At 39.7% G+C, this 21,271-nt stretch overlaps 1 protein-coding gene across 1 annotated transcript in view; it reads left to right on the top strand.

Moving 5' to 3' along the window:
* GTF2H1 (general transcription factor IIH subunit 1) overlaps positions 1-21,271 on the top strand; it is a 45,874-nt gene that overhangs the window by 11,427 nt on the left and 13,176 nt on the right. The window contains exons 3-11 of the mRNA XM_023230759.3: positions 3,035-3,227; positions 5,309-5,474; positions 6,729-6,822; positions 8,511-8,660; positions 8,778-8,857; positions 15,161-15,288; positions 15,407-15,494; positions 19,337-19,425; positions 19,811-19,928. Of these exons, the coding sequence (XP_023086527.1) occupies positions 3,035-3,227; positions 5,309-5,474; positions 6,729-6,822; positions 8,511-8,660; positions 8,778-8,857; positions 15,161-15,288; positions 15,407-15,494; positions 19,337-19,425; positions 19,811-19,928 (1,106 nt within the window). The remainder of the gene's footprint in view (positions 1-3,034; positions 3,228-5,308; positions 5,475-6,728; positions 6,823-8,510; positions 8,661-8,777; positions 8,858-15,160; positions 15,289-15,406; positions 15,495-19,336; positions 19,426-19,810; positions 19,929-21,271) is intronic.

Genomic DNA, 21,271 nt, shown 5'->3' with positions numbered 1-21,271 from the left:
TGTAGAAATAATTACAAAATGGGGTCACTGAATATATACTATTTTACAACCTGGCCTTTTCAGTTAATAATAGAACAGGTACAGGTTTATGTATAATATGTAAATCTACCTCACGTATAGATCTCCACACACTTTAAGAGTTGCATGATACTCCAATAAATGAATATACCATCATGTATTTAACCAGCCCTCTGTGATTGGACACTTAGGAAGTTTCCAGAATTTTTTTATTGCAGTGTTTGCACTACTATCATTTCAAGCTTGTGTGTATAGGATACATTTCTGCAAATAATTTCCTGTTTAATAGTTGATGTGATTTTTTTTGTGTGTTATTGTTGGTAGGGACAGAGTCTTGCTGTGTTGCCCAGGCTGGTCTCAAACTCCTGGCCATAAGCAACACTCCTGCTTCATGCTCCCAAAGTTCCAGGATTATATTATAGGCATGCACCACCATGCTTGGCCAGGTTTATGCATTTAAAATGCTGATAAATGATGCCAGATTTTCCTGTGCTAAAATTGTACCAGTTAGGCAAGTTGTCTGATCTTTGTTTATGTGGTCATCTTCTGTTGAGAAGACCCAACCTTACAGTGAATGTAGATGGAAGAATTTCTTTTTATAAATTTCAGGCATGGGCTAGGCACAGTGGCTCACACCTGTAATCCCAGCACTTTGAGAGGCCAAAGTGAGTGTATCATCTGAGGTCAGGAGTTTGAGACCAGCCTGGCCAACGTGGTGAAACCCCATTTCTACTAAAAATATAAAAATTAACCGAGAGTGGTGCATGCGCCTGTAATCCCAGCTACTCCAGAGGCTGAGGCAGGAGAGTCACTTGAACCTGGGAGGCAGAGGTTGCCGTGAGCCAAGATCACGCCATTGCACTCTAGTCTGGGCAACAGAGCAGGACTCCATCTCCAAAAAAAAAAAAAAGATCTTGATTAGGAAAAACTTAGGATAACAACTCCTTGACAAATTATAGTACTTTAACTGTAATCATTAATTGAATTCATTTATTTCCCTGGATATAAGATTCTTCTCCTAAATAAAATTCTGTGATAATTTCAAGCAATGTGATACCCCCCCCAAAACGGACAACCCTCAACTTGCAAGTGCTCAGTTTATAAATTGCTTTGTATACAAACCGCTGCCTTGCCCCAAAGACTTACCTCTACTTTGCTGCAGGAAATAACCAAGATCCCTGTCTTTCTCCACTGAAATAATTTAGAATCTTCATTTTCAAAAAAGAATGCTATTTAAAATTCATCATAGCTCAGTACTGCCTAAGCCTTATGGTCTTTTGTCCACTATCCTGGTAATAGTACCTCCTTTTAAAACTTTATTTCTGGCCGGTATGGTAGTTCACGCCTGTAATCCCAGCACTTTGGGAGACTGAGGTAGGCGGATCACGAGGTCAGGAGATCAAGATCATCCTGGCTTACACGGTGAAACCCCATCTCTACTAAAAATACAAAAAATTATCTGAGCATGGTGGCAGGTGCCTGTAGTCCCAGCTGCTTGGGAGGCTGAGGCAGGAGAATGGCATGAACCCGAGAGGCGGGGCTTGCAGTAAGCCAAGATCACACCACTGCACTCACTCCAGCCTGGGTGTTGTAGTGAGACTCCTTCTCAAAAAAAAATATATAGATAGATAGATAGATATATGTATGTATTTCTGTGAGAATGCCCTACAAATTTCTGTTAGTAGCTAATAGCCTTAGCTACTAACATTTCTATAACAATAGACTTATAAATTAGGAGTATTAGCATCTCTCTCAAATGGGAAGCTAGCCCCATAGCTTTGTAATACACACGCACATTGTGATAACCACAGTGTAGAATAAACAGTATGCCCATCTCCAATTTCTCTACAGTTCTTCTCAGTTATTGGTGAAAGCAGTGCATACCCAAAATTAAATTTGCACCAGAACAGGTTCAAGTTGAATATTTGAAGGAATGCCCACATCCGAAAGAAGCAGTGGAACTTGATTTTCACTAAGGTGAAAATCAGCAGTAATTCTTACCATAGCTGACAAAGTTACAAAAAATTTTAAAGAATGGTACTGTGAAAACCTATGTAATATGCCCTACCTAGATACTACATTTATTGTTTTGCCATATTTGCTTTATTATTTGTGTGTGCACTTTTATTGCTTGTAATACCATTATCACACTGAAAACATTTTAATAAAAAATACCCATTGTTATATTTTCATTGGCTGTCTCAATGATATTTATAGTTGTGGTTTTTGGGTTTTTAAAAAAAAAAATGGTATCCAGTGTAGGTTCCTGTAGTTGTCATTTCTTTAGTCCCTTTCAGGGTGTAGCCTTGTCAAATATCAAACGTTTCGAATATTTCTGATTGTCTCCTCAAGGTTTTAATTTATTCCCGTATACCTGTATTTTTTTATAAACTAAAAATCAGATCTAAAGGCTTGAATATATTCAGCTTAAACATTTTGTGCAAGAATAATAACATACATAGTGATATTCACTTCCTGTTCCATCACCTCAGAAAGCATATAGTGTCAGGTTATCTCACTTTTAGTGAGGCTAAGTTTGATAACTTTTTTAAAGTGGTGACACCAGATATCTTGGATATAAAATTATATATTTCCCTTGCAAAATGAATAAGCCATGGGCTGCATTTTGCACTCTTTTGGATCATGATAGGTCATTTTTATTAATGATAATGTTGATTTGGGGCAGTTTGTTTTAAATACATTCAGAAAACTTTAAAGAGGTCTGCCCTAGTTGAATGGAAACAAAAGCCCATTAATATCTGGAGGTAGTAGCAGTGGGTGAGAAGTGCTGCATGAAAAGAGTACCGAAGACGGAAGCAGAGTGTTAGTGAATTTGTTGAGCATGCTCTGGTTACATGGGATCATTTAAGAAGAGTGCATTCTGCAAAAGCATCAATATTGGAATAGGGCAGTTAAAGCCCAAAGGAATCCTGAATCTTCTTGGGAAGTAACTTATTGTATGGTTATTCCCACAGTGTGAGTGTCATCATCTAACTGCCCTCATGCTTCTTTTTAGGCCAGAAAATTAGTCCAGAAGGAAAAGCTAAAATTCAGCTTCAGCTGGTCCTACATGCAGGGGACACAACTAACTTCCATTTTTCCAATGAAAGCACAGCAGTGAAAGAGCGAGATGCAGTAAAGGACCTTCTTCAGCAGCTGCTGCCCAAATTCAAGAGGAAAGCAAATAAAGAACTGGAAGAAAAGAACAGGTGGGAGGAAAAGAATAGCCTTTCGAAAGAGATAGATACTGGGTTCTCTCTAGTCTCCTAGTAGGGTAATAGCTTGTTAGGTATCCCCACTTTTTTTGTTGTTTTGGTTTTGGTTTTTTTTTTTTTTTGAGATGGAGTCTCGCTCTGTCGCCCAGGCTGGAGTGCAGTGGTGCAGTCTTGGCTCACTGCAGCCTCCACCTCCCGGGTTCAAGCAATTAGCCTGTCTCATCCTCCTGAGTAGCTGGGACTACAGGTGTATGCAACCACACCAAGCTAATTTTTGTAATTTTAGTACAAATGGGGTTTCACCACATTGGTCAGGCTGGTCTCAAACTCCTGACCTCAGGTGTGAGCCACCACGCCCGGCCATCTATCCTCACTTCTGCTATGATACTGTAATGTAGGAAAATATGGGCTCTAGTGTCTTTACCTTGGTGTTTAGTTTTCAGCTTTAAAATCTTACTGCTTGTTTGACTTCAGGCAAGTGAGAATGGAAACCCAGAAGTTGAATTAACTGCATCACACCTAAGTTCTGCTTAGGAACAGAGCAGAGATTCGAAGGTGCTGAAGTTCTTTAATTTATTTTCCCAGTTCTCTGTTACAGAGAAGATGCTAAGCCATTGGAAGTATGCTTGTGAACAAGAAACCTAAAAGAATTCACACTGAAAAAGTGAGACAGTATGTAAAATAATGAGAATTTCTTGTTCTTTTGAGACAGAGTCTTGCTCTGTCACCCAGGCTGGAGTGCAGTGGCATGATCTCAGCTCACTGCAACCTCCGCCTCCTGGGTTCAAGCAGTTCTCCTGCCTCAGCCTCCCAAGTAGCTGGTATCACAGGCACACGCCACCACTCCCGGCTAATTTTTATATTTTTAGTACAGACAGGGTTTCACCATGTTGGCCAGGCTGGTCTCAAACTCCTGACCTCGAGTGATCTGCCTGCCTCAGCCTCCCAAAGTGCTGGGATTACAGGTGTGAACCACCACACCTGGCCACAATTTCCTTATGAATTATTCCATCACCAGTATCTTTCAGGCCATCAGTGCTTATATCTGTGCATGCTTAGCACCATGAAAAATCCATTGCTGAAGGCGAGGCATAGTGGCTCATGCCTGTATTCCCGGTACTTTTCAAGGCTGAGGTAGGTGACTCACTTGAAGTCAGAAGTTCAACACCAACCCGGCCAACATGGTGAAACTCTGCCTCTACCAAAAAAAAAATACATACATACATATACGCGCGTGCACGCGCACACACACACACACACACACACACACAAAACTTAGCCAGGTGTGATGGCACATGCCTGGAATCCAGCTACTCGGGAGGCTGAGGCAGGAGAATTGCATGAACCTGGGAGGCAAAGGCTGCAGTGAGCTGAGATCGTGCCAATACACTCTAGCCTGGGTGGCAGAGCAAGACTCCATCTCAAAAAAAAGGGAAAAAAACTTCACTGCTGGAAAATTTCAAGCATACCTCCTCTCCTGCCCATTTATGTCTGTATGTGAAAGAAAATACATTCAGCCTTCCATATCCAGGACTTCTACATTCACAGATTCAACCAACTTTGGATCAGAAGTACTTGGAGAAAAAAATAATACAGTAATTAAACATAATACAAATAAAAAATACGGTATAGCAACTATTTACATTGTATTTGATAATATAAATCTAGAGATTTAAGTATATGGGAGGATATGTGTAGCTTGTATGTAAATATACCATTTTATCTAAGAGACTTGAGCATTTTCAGATACCAACGGACAACAGTACACTGCAGACGTGGTGATCTTTGAATCACTGGGATACAGAGATGAATAAGATCAAACCCATGCCCTCAAAGGGTTTAATCTTTCCTTTATACCTGCCTCCATTTATTACCACTTCATTTGTTCCTCCAAAAATGTGGGGTATTTTGCTCTTAATTACTGAAAAGTGAACTGAATGACCTCTGCTGCTCAAACATCACAAAATAAAAGTTGTGTGTTTCAGTGTTTTGTGTTGCCAAAATCTTTTTAAAATGTACCTAAATGATGTTTTATTCTAGAAGTTCAGTTATATTCAGTATATTCTGTTTTACAGAATGCTGCAAGAAGATCCTGTTTTGTTTCAGCTTTATAAAGACCTTGTTGTGAGTCAAGTGATCAGTGCTGAGGAATTCTGGGCCAATCGTTTAAATGTGAATGCAACAGATAGTTCTTCCACATCCAATCATAAGCAGGATGTTGGCATTTCTGCTGCATTTCTGGTATGTGACCCTTCTAGATTTCTGAAGAAAAGAAAGATTCAAACCCCAATATACGTCTTAAGACCATTATTCCTTTTGTTAAATTTAGCATTTCCTTAAAGGAAATTATTGGAAAATTGAGTATCCATGATACTCTTCATTATTATTGAACTATTATTATTTTTGTTTGTTTTTAAAAGACAGGGTCTCACTCTGTCACCCAGACTGGAGTGCAGTGGCACAGTGATAGTTCCCTGTAGCCTCAAACTCCTGGGCTCAAGCGATCCTCCTGCTTCAACCTTTCAAGTAGCTGAAACTAAAGGTGTGCACCACCTTGCCTGGCTAAATTTTCTTATTTTTATAGGGTTGGAGGCAGCTCTTATTGTATTTCCCAGGCTGGTCTCAAATCCCAGGCCTCAAGCATTCCTCCCTTCTTAGTCTCCCAAAGCTCTGGGATTACAAGTATGAGCTACCACACTCAGCCCTCTTCCAAACTTTTTAAAATACATACAAGTTTTTAAAAATTTACGTTTCTTTTTACCAGTTATGTTTTCTTGGCCTTTGGACTTGACCCTAGCATACTGGTAGTCAAATGGAATTTGAAAATGAGGACTAATACTTTTTCGAATATTTTCAAATTTAGGGCTTTCTGGTGCCTTTTTCCGTCTTTGCCATGTTTTACTTACAAAGTTAAATGTATCATGACTATATTATGGAAAATGTAAGATTTGTAAACTATATTAGAAAAATTAGAAATACCTCATCTATGGAATTATAGAATGGAATTCAGTCAGTTGGTATTCTGGTGGAGCCAGAATAGTATTGACACATTCAACAAAATTTTGAATACTATTTGTATGTTTGGTATCTTTTTTGGATGTTTATTAGTGAAGCAAATTAATAAGGCCTTTCCCAAAGAAGCCAGTCAGTTAATGTTAATTTAATTATTTACTAACCACGGTTTGTGGTAGTTTTTATGACTATTACAAATTTTATCTTAAAGCTCCACCACCTCTCTGCTTTCATACTTAAACATGACTATTTGACCATATTAGACTTCCAAAGAAGCAGATTTTATAGGTCACTTAAGACCGTGAGAAACAAGTCAGGCTTCTTTGCGTCCTGCCTCTGTGCAAAAAGTGAAGGTGAGGGACTTTCTCTGTCTATGCAGTTAGTTTAGAAATTTTTTTTTCCACCTTTGTCCAGTGTCCACTGGGACCTTAGCCATCTTTCCCTGATGTTCTAACGTGTATGTGTGTATGGACTTTGTTTTAGGCGGATGTCCGGCCCCAAACCGATGGCTGTAACGGTCTAAGATATAATTTAACTTCTGATATCATTGAGTCCATATTTAGGACCTATCCAGCAGGTAAGAAGAATCAGTTTTTAGATGGTTAAAATATATGGATGTATTCTGTGGTATATCAATGAAAAATAAAAAGCTTCACATTCCTGATCAAGTGCAATAAATTACGTAAAGTACTTTACCCAGTGCCTGACATACAGTAGATACTAGGAGCTCAGTAAATAATGTGTTGTCATCAGTTCACTGATATGACTGCCATTCTTTTCATCAGTGGTTCTTAAACTTTATTTAGCCTGCAACATACCTGATGAGATGGCATTCTGCAGAGACATCAATAAATGAGTCTGTCTACACTACTAAGATCATCCTTCGTACCGTATCCAGAGTGACCTTCCTAACCCACAAATTACTTCCCATGCAGATGCCATCCCAAAAGTATAGATTCCTTGACCCCAGCCTCAGTGATTTATTATGTGCAGGCAAGGGTGAGAGCCAGTGCGTCTGTCATTCTTCTGACTAAGCAGTACTCTCTTAAGCTGTATTCTGTTCTCTGTTCCCTCTTCACCACTCTCACCCCTTTAGTCCTTAGGAATCTCTCTCTCTCAGGACTCAGCTCAAGCATCACCTCCTTGCCACCTCTATGAAATCCTGGCCAGGCTCAGTGGCTCACGCCTGTAATCCCAACACTTCAGGAGGCTGAGGCAAGAGGATCCCTTGAAGCAAGGAGTTCAAGACTAGCCTGGGCAACAAAACAAGACCCTCTTGTTTTTTTTTTGTTTTGTTTTTTTTTTGAGACAGTCTTGCTGTGTCACCCAGGCTGGAGTGCAATGGCACCATCTTGGCTCACTGCAACCTCCGCCTCCCAGGCTCAAGTGATTCTACTGCCTCCACCTCCCAAGTAGCTGGGACTACAGGCACGTGCCAGCCACCACGCCAAGCTAATTTTTGTATTTTTTGTAGAGATGGGGTTTCACCCTGTTGGCCAGACTGGTCTTGAATTCCTGACCTCAAGTGATCTGCCCGCGTCGGCTTCCCAAAGTGCTGAGATTATAGGTTTGAGCCATAGTGCCTGGCTCTTTTATATCTTTCTGATAGTAACATAATTATGTAGTGTTTATTATGTGCCAGACACTATTTAAGTTATTTTTCTATAGTAACTGATTTAATCATCACGTACACCTATGAAGTGGAGATACTGTTATGACCCTTATTTTACAGATGAGGAAACCAAGGTACAGAAAGATTAAGTAATTTGCTCAGGGTCACACAGAAAGTGGCAGACCTAGAATTTTAAACTCAGAGCTCAGGAAACAATGCTGTTGAACTCTATGCTTGCTAGAGTGTAAGCCCCTGGAGTGCTGAGCTGACAGTCCAGTGGGTATTGAGCTCTTTCTTTCCCCACCAGCTAACACAGTGCCTTGGATTGAGAGTGCACATATATAAATAAGCAAACAAGCCAACTCAGCTCTGACTCCTGAGATTCTTGGTATTTCTACTAAAACTTCAAAACCTTATTCTGTTTGTGCAAATAAGGTTTTGTTAGTAATTTGTAAGATTTATAGAGGTCATGCCTCGCCTAATCTCTCAAGTTATATTTCATATTTATAATGAGATTATAATATATAGTATGTAGACTTGAGAGCTTTATGGTCTAGATTTTGCTGATAGTTTGTATTTCTGTTATCCAATTTGAGAAGTTTTAAAAATGGAAATTCAGTATATATTTTCTTGTGGATTTTTTTTCCCCACAGTAAAAATGAAATATGCAGAAAATGTTCCCCACAACATGACAGAGAAGGAATTCTGGACACGTTTTTTCCAGTCCCATTATTTTCACAGGGATCGCCTGAATACAGGGTCAAAGGATCTCTTTGCAGAATGTGCCAAAATAGATGAAAAAGGTAACTGTTTATCTCTGATGGACGTTGGTATTTAACTTGCCACCCTCTAGACATTATAGGTGTTAATTTCTGACACAGATAAGACATGCTGAACTTTTTATTTTGTTGATTTTCTAGGCCTAAAAACAATGGTTTCATTAGGAGTGAAAAACCCACTACTAGATTTAACAGCTTTGGAAGATAAACCATTAGATGAGGTAAGAAGCAATAAAAGAAGTTTTGAGAGAGAAGAGTCTTCTCCTAGTCTTCAACATTGTCTTAAGTGTAGTCCTATTTCACTTGTGAGAATGTCAGATAAGCAAAATACTGTTATTTGAGGTGATTTATTGGAAGTGCTCTGAAATAGCATTGTTTGCCATTAAAATTGCCTGGAAGAAATGAAATTCCTGTGTGAGTTGCTAAAACTTTTTAGAAATAAACTTCTAGCTCCCTCATCCACAGTTCTCTACTAATAATAAAGGCTTAATGTGATGAGTCCAGCTTTATGCTCTAGCTAACAGTTAATCTAAAGAAATGTGGATAAATTAATAAATAAGGAAGACAACAAACATTTGTTGATTGCTTACTGTCTGCCAAACCTTAAGCAGTCTCATGACGCTTATACCACGCCATCCCGAGTGTTTCAGCAAGTAGGCCATCATATATGACCTACCTACCTCAGCATCATGACCCCAGACCTACAGATTTATCCACTTACAGAGAAAGAAGTGGTTCCTGTTGTGATCAAGGATAATTTTATCACTACCTCTGTCTTCTAGGCCAGAACCTGTCTTCCTCAGTTATTCCCTTTACTCGAGTTTTCATTCATTTTCTTGCTCTTCTTTTTTTTTTTTTTTTTGAGACTGAGTCACTCTGTTGCCCAGACTGGAGTGCAGTGGTGCACTCTTGGCTCGCTGCAACCTCCGCCTCCCAAGTTAAAGCCATTCTCCTTCCTCAGCCTCCTGAGTAGCTGGAATTACAGGCACGTGCCACCACACCCAGCTAATTTTTGTATTTTTCGTAGAGATGGGGTTTTGCCATGTTGGCCAGGCTGGTCTCAAACTCCTTACCTCAGGTGGTCTGCCCATGTTGGCCTCCCAAAGTGCTAGGTGCTGGGATTGACAGTCATGAGCCACCGCACCCGGCCAGTGTATTTTCAATTTATATTTTCATCATACAGTGAGTTTATCAGGACATTACCCTTTCATAAGTCAAGAAGAATCTATACAAACATGGCCCTCTTTAATTATCCTGAGAAAATAAAGCTTAGCGGCACTTAGACTTACAACTTACTATGAAGGAAAAGACTTTTTTAATGCTTTTTTTGGCTTTAAAATAAACATGATGGCATATTGTACATGTACATTTATAACTTTATCTTTTGTTTAGTATCAATATCTGTATAAACTATCCCATAGTTTAAAACATAGACTTTAAAACCAAACTAGCTGACTTAGATTCTGATATTTTCTGTTTTTTTTTTTTGAGGCGGAGTCTTGCTCTGTCGCCCAGGCTGGAGTGCAGTGGCCGGATCTCAGCTCACTGCAAGCTCCGCCTCCCGGGTTTACGCCATTCTCCTGCCTCAGCTTCCCGAGTAGCTGAGACTACAGGTGCCCGCCACCTCGCCCAGATAGTTTTTGTATTTTTAGTAGAGACGGGGTTTCACCGTGTTAGCCAGGATGGTCTCGATCTCCTGACCTCGTGATCCGCCCGTCTCGGCCTCCCAAAGTGCTGGGATTACAGGCTTGAGCCACCATGCCCGGCCAATTCTGATATTTTCTAACATTTCCAGGCCCAGTTTGGTTTTTTTGTTTTGTTTTGTTTTGTTTTTTGAGATGGGATCTCACTCTGTTGCCCAGGCTGGAGTGCAGTGGCATGAGCTCGACTCACTGCAACCTCCACCTCCAGGGTTCAAGCGATTCTTCTGCCTCAGGCTCCCGAGTAGCTGGGATCATGGGCACATGCCACCACGCCAGGCTAATTTTTGTATTTCTAGTACAGGCAGGGTTTCATCATGTTGGCCAGACTGATCTCGAACTCCTGACCTCAAGTGGTCCGCCTGCCTCGGCCTCCCAAAGTGCAGGGATTACAGGCGTGAGCCACCATGCCCGGCCCAAGCCCAGTTTTTTGTGTGGTTTTTTTTTTTTTTTCCCCGTTAGGCTAATAGTACTTGCCTTATAGGATTTCTATGAGTTAAAAGAGCCTAGTGCGTAATAAGTAGTAGGTAATAGGCGTTACTGTTGTTGTCTATATTTTTAGATACCTGCATAGTATTTCAATGGTATAGGTATGTCAACATTTATATAACCAATCCTTTTACTACAAATGTTGGTTGATGCAGGTTTTCCTTTGGTGTTCCTTCTTCCCTTATCAATCTTCTGATGGTAGTAACTGTCATAGGCTATGATCTCCAGCCTCCTGAATGCATTCTCTCTATTCCATTGCTTTACTAGATATGGGAAACAGGGGAGGGAGTAAAAATAAAAATAAAAAAATTATTGTTACATAATGATGAATCCTGGGTAACTATAGTCTGTCTTTAACTGCAGAGCTCTAATTGCCTACTTCACATCTCCACTCAGTTATTTCAAAGACATCTAAACTTCACATGTAAAATGGAACCTTTGATTCCCATCCTCATAAACCTATCTCCATGGATATTCTCTCTCTTAGTATTGCAGTTTGCTTAAACCAAAAACCTGGGAGTCGGTGAGTCTCCTTAATTCTTCCTCTTCTTTTTTATGACAGGCTCACTCTGTCACCCAGGCTGGAGTGCAGTGGCACAATCACGGCTCACTGCAACCTTGACCTTAGGCAGTCTGCCTCAGTCTGCTGAGTAGCTAGGACTGTAGCACAGGCTACCACACCTGGCTAATTTTTTTATTTTTATTTTTATTTTTTTATTTTTTATTTTTTTTTTGAGATGGAGTCTCGCTCTGTCGCCCAGGCTGGAGTGCAGTGGCCGGATCTCAGCTCACTGCAAGCTCCGCCTCCCGGGTTTACGCCATTCGCCTGCCTCAGCCTCCGGAGTAGCTGGGACAACAGGCGCCAGCCACCTCGCCTGGCTAGATTTTTGTATTTTTTAGTAGAGATGGGGTTTCACCGTGTTAGCCAGGATGGTCTCAATCTCCTGACCTCGTGATGCACCCATCTCGGCCTCCCAAAGTGCTGGGATTACAGGCTTGAGCCACCGCGCCTGGCAATTTTTTTATTTTTTGTAGAGACAGGGTCTCGCTGTGTTGCCCGGGCTGGTCTCGAACTCCTCGGCTCAAGCTGTTTTTCCACCTCAGTCTCCTAAAGTGCTGAGATTACAGGCATGAGCCATTGGAGCCAGCCATGTTTTCCTCCTGTTATATCCAGCATTCAGTGTATCAGCAAGCCTTGTACAATACACCTCTCATCTGTGGGATCTACACAGACGCTTACACCGTTTCGTGTTTATGGTATCATCTTCTTTGGCCTGTTTGCTTGCCTTAGCCTCCTAACTGACCTTTATTTTTGCTGTCTTGTCTTTTATAGTTTATTCTCCCCTAGCAGTAATAATTATAATATAGGCCAAGCGCAGTGGCTTGTGCCTATAATCCCAGCACTTTGGGAGGCTGAGGCGGGTGGATCACCTGAGGTCAGGAGTTCAAGACCAGCCTGACCAATATAGTGAAACCCCATCTCCACTAAAAATACAAAAATTAGCCGGGCCTGGTGGCTCATGCCTGTAATCCCAGCTACCCAGGAGGCTGAGGCAGGAGACTTGCTGGAACTGGGGAGGCAGAGGCTGCAGTGAGCCAAGATTGCACCACTGCACTCCTGCCTAAGCAACAGAGCAAGACTCCGTCTCAAAAAAAAAAAAAAAAAAGGATTATAATACAAATCAGATACTGATAAGCCCCTATGTGAAATTCTTCATTATCTTCTCATTGAACTTAGAATAAAATCAAAACTCCTACAAGACTGCTTGATTTGGCTCCTGCATGCTTCTCAGATGGGGCACTTCCACTCATTCATGCTTTAGACATAATAACCTTTCAGTTCCATGCCACGCTTTTTCTACCTCAGGGCTTATGCACTTAACTGTTCTTCTACCTGCTTGTCCCCTAACCAGCTTCTGCCTATCTTTAGATATCTGTTGTAATGTCATTTCTTGCTGGGTGGGGTGGCTCATGCCTTTAATCCTAGCACTTTGGGAGGCTGAGGTGAGAGGATCGTTTGAGTCCATTGTGAGACCCCATCTCTCAATTTTTTTTTTTTAATTTAAAAATTAGCTGGGCATAGTGGTATACACTTCTAGTCCCAGCTACCTGAGAGGCTGAGGCAGGAGGATCACTTGATCCCAGGAGGTCAAGGCTGCAGTGAACTGTGATTGGGCCACTGTGCTCCAGCCTGGACAACAGAGTGAGAACTTGTCTCAAAAAAAATAAAAATTTTAAAATTAAAAATAATGAAGTTGCTTCATCAGAAAGGCTTTCTCTAACCACCCGCAAATTCAGTCACTTCATCATGTTACCCTCTATTTTCTTCAATAACATTTTCCACTTTCAAAAAAAAGTTGTGTTTGCCTTGTTTTACTTGATAATTCCATTCACTCTCCTGTCAGAGTGTAATCTTGATGAAGCTGACTTTGTTCTGTTTATTGGCCTGTTCCCAGCACATGTCATGTAGTAATAATCACTTAGTAATTATTTGATACATGGATGAACAGCATATGGATCTTTTTTTTTTTTTGGAGATCGAGTCGCGCCCTTTTGCCCAGACTGGAGTGCAGTGGCGTGATCTCGGCTCACTGCAATCTCCGCCTCCTGAGTTAAAGCAGTTCTTCTCCCTCAGCTTCCTGAGTAGCTGGGATCACAGGCACACACCACACCCAGCTAATTTTTGTATTTTGAGTACAGACAGGGTTTCACCATGTTGACCAAGACTGGTCTTGAACTCCTGACCTCAGGTGACCCACCCACCTCAGCCTCGCAAAGTGCTGGGATTACAGGCATGAGCCACCATGCCCAGCACATGTGAGTCTTACGATCTTTTACCTTTTTAGCCTCACCAATTCCTGGACCATCATTATTTCTCAGTATATTGAACCATATACAGTCTCATGTCACAATATGTGCTACATTGCTTCTTTGCTTTTGTTTTGTTTTATTTTTAAATAGAGACAGGGTCTTACTATGTTGCCAGGCTGGACTTGAACTCTTTGGCTCAATAGTTCTTCTGCCTCAGCCTCCCAAATAATCGGGACCACAGTGCCTCTTTCTTTGTTTAAGCAGTTTCCTCTCCCTGAAATGTTAATTGTCTCCCAAATCTACTTGGCAAGCACCAGTTTATCTTATGGTTCTCTATGTAGCTTTTTCAAACCCTCTTCTCCAGTAGGATTGATTAGTAATTCTCTCCAGCCCAGCTTCCCACTAACTAGTATTAAAGCTTCTATGGCATGGGGTCTTAATCAATTTTGTATCTACGTGGTCTAGCAAGTAGCATGCACTCAGTACATGTTTTAAAACATAATTTCATTTTATTATTGTTTATCCTACTTTATAGAACTTGGAAAAGTTTATTTTGCCTAGATTAATGTTAGAAAAAGAATTTGACGCTTTATCTTTTTGAATCCATAGTCTGTTTTTCCCACTATATTCCATTCTTTTTATTTACTTTTTTTTGTTTGTTTTTTTGTTTTGTTTTGTTTTTTTGAGACAGAGTCTTGCTCTGTCACCCAGGCTAGAGTGCAGTGGTGCAATCTCAGCTCACTGCCACCTCTGCCTCCTGGGTTCAAGTGATTCTCCTGCCTCACTCAGCCTCCCAAGCAGCTGGGATTATAGGTGTGTGCCACCACACCTGGCTAATTTTTGTATTTTTGGTAGAGATGAGGTTTCACCATGTTGGCCGGGCTAGTTTTGAACTCCTGACCTCAGGTGACTCACCCACCTTGGCCTCCCAAAGTGCTGGGATTACAGGCATCCTGGCCTCTATTGCTTTTATTTAATGTTTTGATAACTAGATCCAAATTGTTCTTTAAAGAGAAATACAGACCAGGCACAGTGGCTCACACCTGTAATCCCAGCACTTTGGGAGGCCGAGGTGGGCAGATCATTTGAGGTCAGGAGTTCAAAACTAGCCCGGCCAACATGGTGAAACCCCATCTCTACTAAAAATACAAAATATTAGCCGGGTGTGGTGGCAGGCACCTGTAATCCCAGCTGCTCAGGAGGCTGAGGCAAGAGAATCACTTGAACCCAGGAGGCAAAGGTTGCCCTCCAGCCTGAGCAACAGAGCGGGACTCCATCTCAAAAAAAAAAAGAGAAAAATTCAGTTTAAGATGTATTTTGTAATGCTATAACAAGTTAGTGCTATTTGTTAATCTTTTATGTGTATAATGTCACTTGTTTTTAAATGTTTGCTTATAAATATTTAGTAATGTTCGTGAAAAATAATAAAGTCCCATCATCCAGCAAATTTTTTCCGCTAAGCGTGTCTTAAGAAAAGCAGAACCTTTTTAAAAAATGTTTAATCTACTAAATTATTTCTCACAGGGCTATGGCATTTCCTCTGTGCCATCTGCTTCCAATTCTAAATCCATAAAAGAGAATAGTAATGCTGCCATCATCAAGAGATTTAACCATCACAGTGCCATGGTCCTGGCAGCTGGACTCAGAAAACAGTTAAGTATAAATGCAGAGGTGCAGTAACTGGGCTTTTCAAGATATCCAGATGGAGTTGTGGTGGTGTTTTGGTTGTGGTTTTTAATGTTAACTTTTTTTTTTTCCCTTTGTTTTAAGAGAAGCACAAAATGAACAAAATAGTGAGCCCAGCAGCATGGATGGAAATTCCGGAGATGCAGACTGCTTTCAGCCAGCAGTCAAAAGGGTATGGGCAAAAAAATATGAACCATTTGGGGCTCAAGTTTCTCCAAATACTTTATGTAACTGCAAGAACTATATATGCTTATTTCCTATGACTCAGTTCTTCTGACCAAGATGTTAATTAAGCATTTAGCTTAAAGTGTATAGCATTACAAAGAGTATTTCCCCAGCTTTGGCTTGCCAGCCAACTTTCCATTGACTCTAGCCTGTTAGCCACTTTTATTGTTTTTTGTTTGTTTATTTTCCCCACATGTACACATGCATACAGATTGTTCTTATATGTGATTTTTGTTCTGTGGGAATAAAATCTTCATTCAACAGAGGCAATATGACAGAAAAGCCAAAGTTTCATGTGTATGATTTTTAAAAGAAAGTGAATTAGCCCTGTTAAACCTAGCATTTCAGAGCTGAAAGTGTCTTCTCATTAAATATTGATGAAATAATTTGAGGATGTGGAGAAGGATGGACAGAATTAGCTTCTTGTGTATTTATTCTTCTCCTGCAACTTTGCCAAGCTATTTTGTACCTCCCTTCCTAATTAGGATAAAGCTTTCTTAGAGAGCAGTCAGGCAATGTGTATTGAACATTTAAAGCTTTATATCCTTAGTTCTACTTGTGGACATTTAGTTCTTAAGAGAGGTATACTAAGATTAAGATAGAAATATTCATTACAGTATCATAAAGACAGCAAGGATTCTGTTATCTGTAGTGCATTAATACAATAGAGATTGATGCAACTATTAATTATTTTGAAAGCATTAATGATATATTGCATCAAAGAGTTCACAGAACAGATTGTACTGTACAGTTTTACGCACAAAAAAATAGTTTGTGAGCTTTGAAAGGGCCTTCAGATGAATATGCTAAACAGTTATCTTTCAATAAAGAGATTATGGATAAGTCTTAATTTCTTTCATTTATTTCAGTAATTTAATGTTGTTGTTGTTGTTGTTTGTTTTTTTGAGACAGAGTCTTGCTCTGTCACCCAGGCTGGAGTGCAGTGGTGCAATCTCAGCTCACTGCAACGTTTGCCTCCTGGATTCAAGTGATTCTTCTGCCTCAGCCTCCGGAGTAGCTGGGATTACAGGCATGCACCACCACACCTGGCTAATTTTTGTATTTTTAGTAGAGACGGAATTTTGCCATGTTGGCCAGGCTGGTCTTGAACTCCTGGCCTCATGTGATCTACCCACCTCAGCCTCCCAAAGTGCTGGGATTATAGGCATGAGCCACTGTGCTAGCCTATTTCAGTAACTTAATGTTTTTACAGGCATGTATTACCTATAAAATTAATAAAGTCAGTAAGGTATTTCTTTTTTGAACTAAAGCAAAACTGAAATATAAATTATAAAGAAGTTAGAGAAGAAATCTATTAAGTGATGCTTTCTTTGTATACTGTTGCACTGAGTACCCTTAATTCTTGGTGGTGAACAAGTTATCAGAAATTTCTTGGCCAGGTGCCGTGGCTCATGCCTGTAATCCCAGCACTTTGGGAGGCCAAGGTGGGTGGATCACTTGAGGTCAGAATTTCTAGAACAGCCTGGCCAGCATGGTGAAACCCTATCTCTACTAAAAATACAAAAATTAGCCAGGCGTGGTGACGTGTACTTATAATTCCAGCTACTTGGAAGGCTGAGGCAGGAAAATCACTTGAACCTGGGAGGTGGAGTTTGCAGTGAGCTGAGATCGTGCCACTGCACTCCAGCCTGGATGACAGAGCAAGACCCCATCTCAAAAAATAAAAAAGAAATTTATTTATTTGTGTGAATTTTTACAAATCAGATACTTCTCGACTTAAATAGGTCTACATCCCAGTAAACTCATCAGAATTTGCAAATACTATAAATCGAAAATGCATTGAATAACCTAATGTATGGAATACCATAGTTTAGCCTATCCTACTTTAAATGTGTTCTGAACACTTAGATTAGCCTATAGTTGGGCAGCATTACCTTCTGTAAAGCGTATTTTGTAATAAAATGTTGAATATCTCTTGTAACTCATTGAATACTGAAAGTGAAAAACAATGTATGGCTATTCAAAGTATGGTTTCTCTACTGAATATGTATCACTTTGACACCATCATAAAGTTGAAAAATTCCGAGTCAAACCATTGTAAGTCAGGGGCTATCAGTATTCAGTAGTAAATGCTGGCTCTAACTATTCTTCCAAGTCAGTAGTTGACTGCTCTTTATTCTGTAAAGGGTTACAATTTATAGATTCTCTCACTTGTAGAATGAGAGATTCAGAATTAATAGCAGACAGAGTCCCTACCTTGATGGAGCTTTCAGTTAAGTGTGAAAGTCAGGTGACCTAACTAGGCCTTGGCATAACTTTAGGATTTGGATTGTTAACGGGAGCATGGGTAAGGGACATGTCATAGGTAAGGCGACAGCAGGGGTAGAAATAAGCTTGACATATGTCAAAAATCATGAAGACATCAGTAATCCTTGAAGTTGGGTGAAGGGTATAGAGTTGAGAAAGTAATAAAAAAAGAGAAAAAAGTTAGGCTGAGTCTAAGTTAGGATGTGTTTCTCTGAGTATCATATGAGGAGGTCAGATTTGTTCTGTACCATAAAGGGACTATTTAGAATCTTAAAGTTGGAGCAATTTAAAATGTTAAATTTTCAGATTGACCTTTTTTGAGATATAGTTAATAACCTGAATGTTCTGATTCTAGTCTTGGTAGTCAATAAGAGTTGACCGGATGAATTTCATAGCTTTGTAGAGGAAGACATTGCAAGGCTGATTTGCACAAATGTTTACATAGATCATGTATCTTTCATAAGTAATATGTTTTTATTACAAGGCTGTAAAAATTTAAGCAGGTTGTTAATAGCACAGGTGGTAACAGATTAATGAAATTAGTGAATAAAATTAGTAAAAATAAAGAGTCCAGAAGTAAACCCAAATACATGGAGGAATTAAGCATATATATGATACACATGACATTTTAAAAGTCGGTGAGAAAAGATGAATTATTTTACAAATGGTGTTAGAAGGACTGATCGATAATTTTGTTAAAAGAAACTTAGATTCCCTATTTTACTCCTAATCCAAAATAAATTCTGAGTGGATCCAAGATTCAAGCAAAAATTAAGCCACAAGTTGGGCATGGTAGCATGTGCCTATAATCTCAGCAATTTAGGAGGCTGAGTTCAGCTGGGGAGGTGGTGATTTGCGCCTAAGAAAAAAAAAAAAAAAGCCCCAGGTGTATAAGCAAAAAGCAGGCAAAGAGGTAAAATTTTTTTTTTTTTTTTTTTTTGAGATGAAGTCTCACTCTTGTCACCCAGGCTGGAGCGCACTGGCATGATCTCAGCTCACTGCAACCTCTGCCTCCCGGGTTCAAGCGATTCTCCTGCCTCAACCTCCCAAGTAGCTGGAATTACAGGCATCTGCCGAGGAGATGGAATTTTTTATAATTAAAACAAAAAAATACCAAACTGGAAGATAAAGTATTTACAACACATAAAGTAAAAGACTGTTTCCTTAATATTTAAAAAAGTCTTATTTTTTAAAAAGTACCCAATATAAAAATAGCGGACAGCATAACATCGTTCATTTGGGGAAAAAATAATAAAATGTAAACTTTCACCTACCAGATTGGCAAAAGTAAAAAGTTCAGTAATACTTCATGTAGTCAAAGTGTAAGAAAACTAGTACTCTTAAGTATTTGTTGAGAAAATATTTGTAGGACAACCATTTGTAGGACAGTCATCTCTAGGAAGTGAAGCTCATGGTGGGAAGACTTCATTTTTTACTCTGTACAGTTTTGTTTTTTCAGTCATGTTTATTTTGTAAGAGAAAGTTGTGACCAAATAAAAAGTACTGTGTTAATAATTATAGGCGAAATTACAAGAGTCCATTGAGTATGAAGACTTGGGGAAAAATAACTCTGTAAAAACGATTGCACTAAACCTCAAGAAGTCAGATAGGTAAGTTTGGTCAATATTAAGCAGAATAGCTGTGTAACACAATTCAGTCCAAAATATATCCTGCAAGTACAGCACTCATGTTTTAATCAGTTTGTCACTATCACAGTACAATATCCTTTTTTGTTTAAACTTTATACTTCTCAGGAAAGCAAAAATGATCAAACCCATGACAATAAATGTTGGATCTTTCTGCTGTTGCCTTCTTATTGCCCTTATGGGAGTTAAATTATTTTACTGAAATTATTTTATTGAAATCTCTTTAACTATATAGTTATCGTTTCTTGCCTTGAGGGGAACTTTGTTCTGACTGCCAAAATGTTGCAAAGACAGATGTTAAGCATCTTTACTGTGTGTGATTAGTAATTTCTTCTGTGCTAACCTGCAGGTATTATCATGGTCCAACTCCCATCCAGTCACTACAGTATGCAACAAGTCAGGACATTATTAATTCTTTTCAAAGTATTAAACAAGAAATGGAAGCTTATACACCCAAGTTAACTCAGGTAGGTGACTTCTACTGTTTGAAGGCCAGAATTCCCATAGTTCCTTCCTCAGTGTATGAGCACAAGCAGATTGAACTATACAACTAATATAATTGGGTTTAAAGACATAGTTCTGATAAATAAATTGAAAAAAGAGGTAGCAAGAAAAGGTGTTTGGCACTTTCAAGAGGCATCTGAAGATAAGATGATAATGAAAAATAAGGTGATGAATTTTGTGATTTTTACTTCTGTATACTTTTATTGGGAAAATCTCCCAGGTTTCCAAATTCTCTCTGGACATTATTCTCCGAATATTCTGCATGACTCAGGCTCAAAATATGTAAAACAGCTCATAATTGTTCTTTGTTTTTCTTTGTACTTCAGTTGATCAACAGTTTGTCAGTTCTGCCTTCAATAATACTTCTTGATTCTATCACTCTTATTTAGGCAAACCTGACTGATTTTCCGTAATGCTACTGCAAGTTGCCTTTCTAAAATCACTTATTTTGGCCAGGCGCAGTGGCTCATGCCTGTAATCCCAACGCTTTGGGAGGCTGAGGTGGGTGGATCATGTGAGGTCAGAAGTTCGAGACCAGTCTGGCCAACATGGTGGAACCCCGTCTGTACTAAAAAAATTAAAAATTAGCTGGGCGTGCTGGTACACACCTGTAATCCCAGCTACACAAGAGGCTGAGGCAGGATAATCACTTGAACCCGGGTGAGGTGCAGAGGTTGCAGTGAACTGACACCACACCATTGCCTGGGCAACAAGAGCGAAGCTCCATCTCAAATAGATAAATAAATATTTTAAAATAAAAACATGTATTTTATCACTGCAGCTGGAAAATCTTCACTGCCTCCCTTCATTGCAGTGCCTTTGTGTGGCCTGCAAAACTCTTTATAGTCTGGCCCTTGCCCACTACTCGAGTCTCATCTTCAGCCATAGTCTCCACTACTCCCTTCCACACATGGCCACGGGTTCCGTACTCCAGCCTAACACACTAAGCTGTCCAGAATCTTTTGATCACATTGTCTCCTTCATGCTTCCTGTGCTTGGACTCATACTCTTTCTCCTTAGAATACCGTTAGCCCTGTTTCTCCCCCAAGGAACTGATAATTAAGACTCAGCTCCAGTTTCATTGCCTCTGGAAAGTAATCCTTAACTTGTGCAAAGAAGAATTTGTTTTTTCCTTTTCTCCGTTTTTATGAGCACTGAGGCAGTGTATACCTATATTACGGTATTTATCACATCAAGACTTACTTTTTTACTTTTTATTTTGAAATCTCAGATTTTACAGAAAGTGACAGGAAAATATGTTTTCCAACCCATTTTGAGATAAGGTTACAGTCATAATTTCTGTTTA

This window comes from Piliocolobus tephrosceles, chromosome 13, assembly GCF_002776525.5.
Source record: "Piliocolobus tephrosceles isolate RC106 chromosome 13, ASM277652v3, whole genome shotgun sequence".
NCBI classification, from domain to species: Eukaryota; Metazoa; Chordata; class Mammalia; order Primates; family Cercopithecidae; genus Piliocolobus; species Piliocolobus tephrosceles.
Note: the sequence above shows the minus strand (reverse complement) of the source record. Positions and strands in the feature narration are given on the sequence as shown.